Source organism: Gossypium hirsutum, chromosome D05, assembly GCF_007990345.1.
Source record: "Gossypium hirsutum isolate 1008001.06 chromosome D05, Gossypium_hirsutum_v2.1, whole genome shotgun sequence".
NCBI lineage: Eukaryota > Viridiplantae > Streptophyta > Magnoliopsida > Malvales > Malvaceae > Gossypium > Gossypium hirsutum.
In genome coordinates, this window is record NC_053441.1 from 13,313,202 (window position 1) to 13,325,464 (window position 12,263).

The 12,263-nt window shown below is 29.4% G+C and overlaps 1 protein-coding gene across 1 annotated transcript; it reads left to right on the plus strand.

Annotated features, from left to right (window-relative positions):
• Positions 1-3,474: 3,474 nt before the first annotated feature.
• On the plus strand, positions 3,475-5,435 carry LOC107905878 (cytochrome P450 710A1). Its single transcript, XM_016832657.2, has one exon. The coding sequence runs from the start codon at positions 3,690-3,692 to the stop codon at positions 5,196-5,198; it is 1,509 nt and encodes a 502-aa protein (XP_016688146.1). The 5' UTR covers positions 3,475-3,689; the 3' UTR covers positions 5,199-5,435.
• Positions 5,436-12,263: the final 6,828 nt, after the last annotated feature.

The following is a 12,263-nucleotide window of genomic DNA, read 5'->3' on the forward strand; positions in this document are numbered from 1 at the left end:
TCAATAGCTTGAGGATGTAGAAGCAATTTAGGATGAGGGTTTTGAGGATGTTGTTTTGTTGGATTTAAATAACCTATTTTAGTGCTTTTCCCTTTTCTGTTTTTAGTTGTTGTTGATGATGTATATTTTCAATTTCCAAATGATGTAAAATTCTGAATCCTATGGTTAAGCTATGTAAATGTAAGTGCAAACGAAAAACATTTTTCCTGCTCCTGTGTTGTATCTATGTAGAATTTGATTGAGTTCAATTTTATTTGGGATAATGTTGCATTTAGTATCTAGAATTTCATAAAATGTATAATCTGGTACTTATATTTTGAAAGTGGTGGTACTTGAACTATCAATATATGTTTTATCATGGTACCTAATGTTAACATCATTATTGAATTGTTAAACCAACTAATCAAAACTCAACAAGTATATTTTTTTTTCAATTTATCAACTCCATTATGAGAAAAACTAATTTAAAAAACAAATAAATACTAAACTTACATAAGTAAAAATATCATCTTCTCTGTTTAAGTAAATGACCGTCTTTTCCAAATAATTTTCCATTAAAAATAATATTTTTTACTATTCAAGGAAGTACATATACTTTCATGCAAATTTAGTATCTACTACTTTTATTAACCATGTGTTTAGTTATTTGTTTTAATTTATTTATTTATTGTTTTATTTAGTTTTTCACATAATATTATATTATTCACGTAGATTTAATGATTTAGAAAAGAAATTATGTGTCTAATTTTTATTGGTTAGTTTAACAATTTACTAACAGTGTTAACATCGAGTATCATAATAAAAAATATATTAATAATTCAGGGAGCATTTTCAAAGTACTAGATTAGACATTTTATGAAAATACAAATACCAAATATGATATTATCTTATTTTATTTTAATATTTTATTAATGATGATTATATGTGGTAATTTTAATTTTAAAAAACATTTAATTATTTATTTGACGAAATAAAACTTAATTAATTAAAAATTGATATTAGTACAATTATGATTGAAACGAACTATTTATGAGCATGATAAATTGGTATTTATGGGTAATAATAAAGTATAAAGTTGATGAAATATGAGTGAAACTGACATAAAGTTGGCAGTTAGTGAAGTAATGCACATGTTGGTTGGAATCAAGTGGTGGTCCATGCTTTCCATCTGCATTGTCAATGTTGTAGCTTTGTATTTGGATTTTCATAACTTAAACGTCTTTTAGTGTTAGTCTGTTCACAGCTGAGATTGTAGTAATAAAGTATATTGTGTCTTTTATTTTTATAGTGTTAGGTGTAATAATGAAGTATATCGTAATTTCAATTTCAAATCTTAAAATACAACAATTTCACTATAACATACTCAATAATATAATTTCGAATTTCATATGATGATCTGACGGTCAAGAGTGTTCAACGCCTTAGGTATGACCTGAGTTTGAGTTGCGCTAGTCATGTTTATTGTTTGGGCTTTGCCTTTTTATTGTTTGGGTTGGAATGGTAAAATTAGGTAAAAGTATCAAAGAAGCATATGTATTTAATAGTAATTTGTGTTTCGATCTTTCTATTAAAAAATGTATAAATTAATCTTAATATATTTCGAAGCATGTAAATTAGTCTTTCCACTAAATTTTATCTCTTAAATGATGACGTGGAATGTTATTTTAAATGATTAATTACTAATTTAGTCTTTGAATTATAGCTGAAAGCTATTTTAATTTTTTAAAATTTCTTAACAATAATTTAAAAAAATAAAAAATCTTAAATATAATTAAAACTATTAAAAATCATGTTAAAACAAAATCAAACCCAGATTTACTAAAGCCAAATATTACATTCAAATAAATTCTTTTTTGGGGAATCATGATTTTTTTTTCTGAAAAATTGAGCTCACTTTCAATAATAGGGAGATATTTTCAACTTCAATAAAATTCTCGATTTCCTGCAGAAACATATTTATTTAATTAGTTTGACTTTGCTTGGGCTTTATCAACAAATTTAATTGATTAAGTTGAATACGGAAAGGTGCAATGCATGTGTTCCATAATGATTTAAATAATATTGCATCAATTTAATTAAGTTTCTGAATTTTGTAAATCAACTTTGAAAAGACCAGAATCTTTATTAGGTTTATTGCCAAACCGTCGGCAGCTTGACCACATTAAATTCAAAGAGGCAACAAAGAAACTAAGAATTAGAAATTAAATTCCATTGGTTGATAGAAATTTTAGGAAAGGATGAATTATTAAGGATGTTTTGTCATTAAGAAAGGTCATTGGGGTTGACAAAAAGGTTATGGAAGAGTACAAGCATAATAAAAGGAAAATAAGTTCAGCCAAAAGATACAAGTAACCAGCCATAATGAAAGTCGTGACATGTGTGAAAGAGAAATGTTCCAACTACGGTCATTTTATAATCTTTTCCCTAATAAAAGTAATAATATGTCATTAAATTTAAATAATTACTTTTAAAAATTCTTATTTAAGTCGTTCGACTATTAAAATCGTTATTGTATAGTATTTTTTGTTTACATCACGTGCATCAATCAACCATTTATTTTCTTCTTCTTTTTTATGGTTTAGTTTTTTTTTATAAAATAGTTTTGAACGTTATAAATTTGTGAATTAAAATCCAAATAATTTTCTTCTCCAATATTTGACGCTGACAGTCAGACAACTTTAATCTAAGGTATGTTATTCCACTTGTCAATGAGAATTAATCAATGATATCAATCGTCGTTCGGAGTTCACTAATCAGGCTTTAAAGAAAGAAAAACTTAATAACCTATGAGAAAAGCGACACTAACTATTATCCTATTATTTAAAAAGAATTAGATAAATTCACATCATAACTACTCTTTCAAATTTATATAATTATTTTAGTGATATCACCATCATTTATGAGGAATCATTGTGTCCATTCAAAAGTTAAGAAACTAAAATTCCTAATGATTGATGTATATATAATATAACCCCACTACATAGTTAAAGTTTTTGAACTGACCCACATGCAAATAGCATCTAATATTGTTGTATATATTACTGAAAATTTGAAGAACAAAACTACTTTTTATATACATATAGAAACAAATTCCCTTCAATACAAGCTTCTCGAAGCATTGCTCCACGTTTACTATTGTTTTAGCACTGCATTCAAGAAACATGAATCCAATAGGATAACAATTAGTGCCCCCTTCTCATGGGCACCACTATCTAAATTTATTGGTGCAGTCTTTCCCATGCGCATTGTCACCCAAATCCATATTTACCTTATGTATTAAAATGCCAATAATAAGGTTATACCATTAAAAAAAGTACTTTTTTAAACAGTTAAATATTTGTGTTAAAATTTAAGAGTGGTGTCGCATATATATTATCCCAAACACTCCATTCCCATAATTAATCGGGGTGGTGTACCATTTTAGTTAGTTATGTAAAAAAAAAAACCTTAACTGTGTTTGACAAAATGTAAAATAATGAGTATAGATTAAAATTTTATTATTCTAAACATGTCAGATATGAGTACAAACGACTAATAATACATCCAAAAGATATAATGATTATGAAGCTGATGACTTCAGTGACACAGAAATTTCAACACCTTCCCCTCCCTTTCTCTGCTTTGACCATCGATTCCCTCTATTTATATTCTTTCTGCCTTCCCCAATTTCCTCTGCGGGCCCAGACGAAATGGTATCTTATTTATCCTTTCTTTCGCCTTTTGCCCCATTTTTTGTCACCTTTTTGCTTCTTTTTCTTCTCGTAGAACAAATCTCTTACTTGCGTAAAAAGCGAAATGTCCCTGGCTCCAATATCATCTTGCCTTTTATGGGCAACGCCATTTCATTAACCACAAAACCAACAAGCTTCTGGAAAGTTCAAGCTGATTTGGCTGCTTCTCTTGGATTTTCTGTTAATTATATCATCGGTCGCTTCATCGTCTTTATCCGAAACACCGAGCTTTCCCACCTTATCTTCGCTAACCTCCGACCCGATGCTTTTTTACTTGTGGGACACCCTTTTGGTAAAAAACTTTTCGGTGAACATAACATGATTTATATGTTCGGACAGGATCACAAAGATCTTCGCCATCAAATCGCTCCTAACTTCACTCCTAGGGCTCTTTCTACCTATACTACATTGCAACAGATTATTATTCTCCAACACTTACGGTCGTGGGAGCGTCTTTCCTCGGAATCACCGGGGAAGCCGATTTATCTCCGCCTTTTAGCTCGCGACATGAATCTCGAAACCTCTCAAACTGTTTTCGTGGGCAGGTATTTGTCTCGTGAAGCTCGGGAAAAGTTCAGAGACGATTATAATCTATTCAATACACGTTTAATGAAGCTCCCGTTTGATCTCCCCGATTTCGCGTTCCGAAACGCCAGGCTGGCCGTTGAGCGATTAGTCGAAACCCTTAGTGATTATGCTACTCAAAGTAAAAAGAGGATGTCTGAAGGAGACGAGCCTTCTTGTTTAATTGATTTTTGGATGCAAGAAACTGTTAGAGAAATAGCGGAGTCCAAAACGGCGCCACCTCTCTCTAGCGACGTAGAAATCGGCAGTTACCTCTTTGATTTTCTCTTCGCCGCTCAAGACGCCTCCACTTCGTTGCTCCTCTGGGTGGTGACCCTCCTCGACTCTCATCTCGATGTTCTCCGGAGAGTTCGAGAGGAAGTGTCAAGGATTTGGTCGCCGGAGTCGGATACTTTAATAAGCGCAGAGCAACTGAGGGAAATGAAGTACACTCAAACAGTGGCGCGTGAGGTTATAAGATATCAGCCCCCGGCGGCGCTAGTACCGCACATTGCGATGAAGGATTTCCCGTTGACCGAGTCGTACACGATTCCCAAGGGCACGATTGTGTTCCCTTCGGTTTACGAATCATCCTTCCAAGGGTTCACGGAGGCGGATCGGTTCGAACCGGAGCAATTCTCGGAGGATAGGCAAGAGGAGGTGATTTTCAAACGAAACTACCTGGCTTTTGGTGCTGGGCCCCACCAATGCGTGGGCCAAAGGTACGCCTTGAATCATCTGGTGTTTTTTATTGCCATGTTCATCACGGTGCTCGATTTCAAGCGACACCGAACCGAGGGCTGTGATGAAATCATGTATTGCCCGACCATCTTTCCCAAAGACGGCTGCCGCGTCTCCTTATCTCAGAGGTGCCCACGTTATCCCAATCTCACTCTGAATTGACCAAAAAGCCCTCCAATGTTCACTGACCTTATTCGGTAAACTTGGTTGCTCTCTGTGATTTGTTCTTTGCTACTTCTCACGTCCTTGAAGGTTGGGACCGTCACACTTTGTTTGTAGCTATGATTCTTTTGTTTTAATATTTTATTCATGATGATTATATGTGGTAATTTTAATTTTAAAAAACATTGAATTATATATTTTACGAAATAAAAATTAATTAATTAAAAATTGATATTAGTACAATTATGATTGAAACGAACTATTTATGAGCATGATAAATTGGTATTTATGGGTAATAATAAAGTATAAAGTTGATGAAATATGAGTGAAACTGACATAAAGTTGGCAGTTAGTGAAGTAATGCACATGTTGGTTGGAATCAAGCGGTGGTCCATGCTTTCCATCTGCATTGTCAATGTTGTATCTTTGTATTTGGATTTTCATAACTTAAACGTCTTTTAGTGTTAGTCTGTTCACAGCTGAGATTGTAGTAATAGAGTATATTGTGTCTTTTATTTTTATAGTGTTAGCTGTAATAATGAAGTATATCGTAATTTCAATTTCAAATCTTAAAATACAACAATTTCACTATAACATACTCAATAATATAATTTCGAATTTCATCTGACGGTCAAGAGTGTTTAACGCCCCAGGTATGACCTGAGTTCGAGTTGCGCTAATCATGTTTATTGTTTGGGCTTTGCCTTATTATTGTTTGGGTTGGAATGGTAAAATTAGGTAAAAGTATCAAAGAAGCATATGTATTTAATAGTAATTTGTGTTTCGATCTTTCTATTAAAAAATGCATCAATTAATCTTAATATATTTCAAAGCATGTAAATTAGTCTTTCCACTAAATTTTATCTCTTAAATGATGATGTCGAATGTTATTTTAAATGATTAATTACTAATTTAGTCCTTGAATTATAGCTGAAAGCCATTTTAATTTTTTTAAAATTTCTTACCAATAATTTTAAAAAATAAAAAATCTTAAATATAATTAAAAATATTAAAAATCATGTTAAAACAAAATCAAATCTAGATTTATTAAAGCCAAATGTTACATTCAAATAAATTCTTTTTTGGTGAATCATTATTTTTTTTTTGAAAAATTGATCTCACTCTCAATAATAGGGAGATATTTTCATCTTCAATAAAATTTTCGATTTGATGAAAACTATCTAATGCAATAAGACACTAACCTTATCTGTTGAAAATGCTCTCCAATGCAATTCTAAAAGCATTTATTTAAATAAAACCATTGTTTTATTACTATTGAAATACAATCAAACCAAAGAAACAACACATTTACAATAAACAACATATTTAGCAATAAAGAAGAAAATGAAGTCAATGAGCTCCTTGCGCTACTTTTTCATCTCTAGAGATGACTTGATGGCTTTAGGGTTTTATTTTAAATTAAAATTTCATTTTTTACTTTTTATTTCTTCTCATAAATTGAAACACTAATTCTAAAATTTCAAAACCCACGGAGTTCTTATTAAGAACCTAAAAATTTATATTAAAAATTCAAAATCTAGAAATTGTTAAACCTAGTAACTTAAAGATTAAAGCTTCTTAGGGTATTAAACAAGAAAATCTTCAAATGGGAATGTTTATAATAGCTGATGGGATGCAAAAACGAGTAATCAAAATTTTATAACAGTTATTACATACCACCAAGAGATGTGAAAACGAGTATTCGCCAAAGTAGAAGAAAGTAAACATTAAATAAACTTTCATGTACGTTTTAGTTGGAAGCATGAACGATGAAGATGAAACTAAGAATTAACGAAAGCATGAGAAACTTGAAAGTGAGTAATCAAAACTTTTAGTTTATTTATTTTTTCTTAAATAAAGTTTTTATTTATTTATAGCTTCAATCAAGCATTGAATTTTTACTTTTATTTTTCTGGGTTTGGTAAAACAGGGAAAAAAAGTTTTGTAAAAAGGTCATGATTTCTACTTTTGATTGGATAATTCGATAAAAAAAATTAAGATTTATTTTTGTAAGATTTTTAGATTGTTTTACATATATATTTTGAATTTTTTTTTTAAATTTAACATTATTTTAAATATATCTTTTAACAATTTATATTTATTTTAAGATTTATTTTAAATTGTTTAGAATTATTGTTAATAATTTTAAAAAAATCAAAATGATATTTTAGCTATAGTAAATAGATCAAATTAGTAATTAATCATTTAAAGTAACGTTCCACATTATCATTTAGCAGACCAAATTTAAAGTAGGGGTTAAGTTGCATGTTTTGAAATGTATAAGAATTTATTTATCTATTTTTTTAATAGAGGGGTCAAAACGTAATCTACCTCTAAATGTAAGGGCTTTCTTAATACTTTTAATGTAAAATGAAGACATTGAAAAGATTAAACTAACTAAAAGTTAATATTTTGAATAATTTTGTTAAACACGTTTAATAATCTATAATAAAATTGAAATGATAGATTTTTTTAATAAAAAATATAAAATTAATAATAGATAAAATGGTTCTTTTTTTTTTTGGTTGTTTCCCTTGCATTAGCATTCAAAATATTAGATATATTCATTCATACTGAATCGTGTAAAGCTTATTGTCCAGGTTGGCCTTCAAATACTATTTGGTTGCTATAATTACAAAGGATAATCCTGGATACAAAATTCATAAACTTGGTTATATAACCATCGCAATAATTCAAGACACCTCACTCAATAATTGAGTTATTTAATGCATTATGTCATTTATGAGGTGAGGATTTGGATGTGACGATCTATTTGTTAAACTAGATCATCATCACTCCCAATAATTAAAAACTTCTACATCAGTGTTCAATATATTTATGGTGGCTAGACATTAATTTTCAAACTTAGAACATCTTTGATTTTAATTTTGATCAAATATTTGGAAATCAAGCTGGTCCCATTGAATCGGTATTTCATTTGAGCTTTTTAGGCTGTTTTACTTAAATAGTCTAAAAAATGTTATATTTACAAAAATAACTCAGGTTTAAAAACAATCACCAAAATAACCTGATATGAACAGTAAAATGAGATTTTAGCCTGTCAATGGCCGGAACCAACTCGTATTTTGGACCCATGATTGTCTGATAATTGTGTCAGGGTTAAAAACAATGATTTTTTTGGTTTTAGCCTGTCAATGGCCGAAACCAGTGTATTTTTTTTAAATTGTATAATACTGATATACAAATTAGAAAAAAAATAAAAAAAAATTTTGAGTGTTGGCCTGTCAATGGCCGGCACCCCTGTACACGGAATTTTTTTTTCTAGTTTTGGTCTGTCAATAACCGGCACTAAAACACGAAAAATTAATTTTTTTCGGTGGCCTGCCAATGGCCGGCACCACCATTTTTGGGGAAACTTTTTTTTTCACTTTTTTCGTGTAAATAGCAGATATCAGTATACGAAAAAAGTAAAAAAATTTTGGTGGTGGCCTGCCAATGGCCGACACCACCTTTTTTGGGGGAAAAAAATTTAGTTTTTTTTTTACTTTTTTCGTGTTAATAGCTGGTATCAGTATACGAAAAAAGTAAAAAAAAAATTTGGTGGTGGCCTGCCAATAGCCGACACCACCTTTTTTCAAGAAATTTTTTTTCACTTTTTTCGTGTTAATAGCAAGTATCAATATACGAAAACAGTAAAAAAAATCTTTTTCCCACAAAAAAGGTGGTGCCGGCCATTGGCAATGGCAGTCCACCACCAAAAAACAAAATTCTACTTTTTTCGTATACTGATACCTGCTATCAACACGAAAAAAATGAAAAAAAAATTCCCAAAAAAAGTTGGTGCCGGTCATTGGCAGGCCAACACAATTTTTTTATTACTTTTTTCGTGTTCTGGTGCCAGCCATTGACAAATCAAAACTCGAAAAAAAAAAATTTCATGTACAGGGGTGCCTGCCATTGACAGGGCAGCACCCAATTTTTTTTCTTTTTTGTATATCAGTATTATACAATTTAAAAAAAATACACTGGTTCCGGCCATTGACATATCAGAACAAAAAAAATCATTTTTTTAACTCTGACATAATTATTAGGCAATCATGAGTCTAAAATACGAGTTGGTTCCGACCATTGATAGGCCACAACTCCATTTTACTGTTCATTTCAAGTTATTTTTGTGATTATTTTTAAACCTAAGTTATTTTTATAAATATAATATTTTTTTAGACTATATAGGTAAAACAACCAGTTTTTTTAAGTTATCAATAAATATTATTAAAAGATATTAATAAAGCTTATAATGTAATCATAAAGAAATCAATTTTCTCTTATTAAAAAAATATTAAAGAAAAAAGGAATTATATCCCACATTTAAACATTTGAGAGGCCCTAAACAATATTCACACTAGATTAAAACACGACCAATGTTAGAATTTGTGTTCTAAAATTTTCAGTAAATCTTAATTCTCCATCCAAAGTTAATATAAAAGGAAAATAGATATTACAAACCGGAGGTGCCACTTTCAATCTTTTGCTTCATAAATAGGATTTCCTTGTTTATAAACATTAGTAAAGAATAGTTTAATTATTTTCTTTTTAATTGTCTCACTTTTTTCTTAAAGTAAGTAAAATGTATTTTATTGTTTTATTATTACTTTTTTAATCGAATTTGTTTTAATCTTACATTCGCCATTCGCCAATACCATTAACACACTGTTTAGTCTGCCAACTGCAAAATGCACGAGTCAAAGAAGAAGATTAGTCTGCCATCGACAGCGCACAACTTTCGTGGGTGCTGGGGTCAAAAGAAAAAAAGAGGTTATTTTACCCAAATAGTTCAAAAAAATATTTTATTTACAAAAAATAATTCAAGTTTAAAAACAATAACGAAAAGAACCTGAAATAAACAGTAAAATCGGGTTGTGACTTGCAAATGGCCGGGACCAACTCGTATTTTAAACCCATGATTGCCTAATAATTGTGTCAAACTTAAAAAAAATAATTTTTTTTTGTTTTGGCCTCTCAATGGCCGGAACCAGTATATTTTTTTAAGATTTTATAATACTGATATACAAAAAGGAAAAAAATTTGGGTGTTGAACTGTCAATGGCCGGCACCCTTGTACACGAAAAAAATTCAAATTTTGGTCTGTCAATGGCCAGTATCAGAATACGAGAAAAAATAAAAAAATTCTTTTTTTGGTGGTGGTCTAGCAATGGCCGGCAACACCTTTTTTTTAAAAAAAAATTTTACTTTTTTCGTATTAGATGAAACTATCAGTATATGAAAATAGTAAAAAAAAATTAAAAAGATGGTGCAGGACATTCCCAAACCAAGACCAAAAAAAATAACTTTTTTTACTTTTTTCGTCACATCCAGATCCTGGGGATAGTTGACCTCACCTCATAAATGACATAATGCCTTAAATAATTTATACAAGTCCTCATCTTTGTTACAGTATAATTTGGTCATATCTCCCTTTCCATATTTTTTTTATTTTAAGAAATAGTCAATAACATAAAACATATATTCTTAATGGGCGAATGAAATTTTAAGTTTTTATAATGGCGGGGAACCCAATGTACTATTCACTGCCTCTCAGCCTCACATCTTCATTACTTGCATTCCCTTCCCAATCTATAATAATAAACCCATCAACTAAATCGAACTTAAAATCTATCTTTACCACTATGTATAGTAATTCTACTTGAAGATAAATTAAATTCCTAAAAAATAATTTTAAAAAAGCACTTCAACAAAATTGCAAGTAATTGGTGATGTTAGCAATGACTCTAAGCTGTTTCTCAGTTTGGTTGATGGCCAGTTTCCTGTTGGGACTTTTCGACAAGACAGACACAAGTGCCATGGAAGGAAGGGAAAAGGACACTTTTCACACTATGTAGTGCTCAATTTGACTTGCTCTCCTCGCTATTTATAGCTTTTTGCTTTTTCTATAATTACTTTTTCACTTTGAAATTTCCTTCGTTTATTATAAAATTAGATGCAACCAAATATATTTCAATTACATTTATATTAATATAAGTATTAAAATTAATAATTATATTCAATAACTTAATTAAAATAATTAATATTATTAGTTAATACAATTGACATAATTACATTTATATTCAATTACTTCATAAAGCAACATTATTTAAAATAATAACTAATTGATATAATTAAATTATTTTAATCATTCAAATACAATACTAATAAAAATAGTTTAATCATTATTAAATTAATTATTTGTACAAAACTGAGAAAATGTAAATTAAACTCTTCACTATTCAAATTGTTCCTTTTTTATTAGTCAATAAATTGACTTCATAAATAATATATAATCAATACAATTATAATACATTAGATGAATTATTTATAAAATCTTATATATTAAATATGGAGTTACTTTTTTTCTTTTTTACTTTTCAAACAAAGTAATATATCTTTTAGAGAAGGAAACATAATAATTTAAACAAAATTTTTTTATCTAACAAATATAAAGTAGTTTAATATAAAATTTATTATTATTATTATATAGATTCATTTAATAAATTTTTTAAAATAGAATCAAAATTTTTATTTAGATAAAATTTCTTATTAGTGAAATTAAAAATATGGTGGCAAATCTTAGAAATAATAAAAGAAAACATGGTTTTGTTTTTGCCATCTGCCCCTCCAATCTTACTATAAATAATTAATTAGCTAAACGTATGGCTGAATTCATTGGTTGAGTTGGCATGAGTATGATATTGATTGGTTGATGTATAAATCCAATTTAAAATTGGAATGATTTATATATTGATGCGCATTGTTGTTGAAGAGAAAACAAGAATATCTTTATTTCCACTATAGTTTTCTCCACCCAAAGAAGCAATGCAGCTGTAGAAGGATATGTACTAGTTTAAAGATTAAATCAAAAATTAATTAAGAGTTTTGTCTGTACCTGGATTTTGCAAATCAACTGTGAAAAGACCAGAATCCTTATTGCCAACCTGTTGGCGGTTTGATCACATTGGCGTAACAAAGAAACGCAAAAATAATTTTAAATTCCGAAACGATTAAAGCAATTTTAACCATGATAATTTTGGCTTGCAACATATATATATA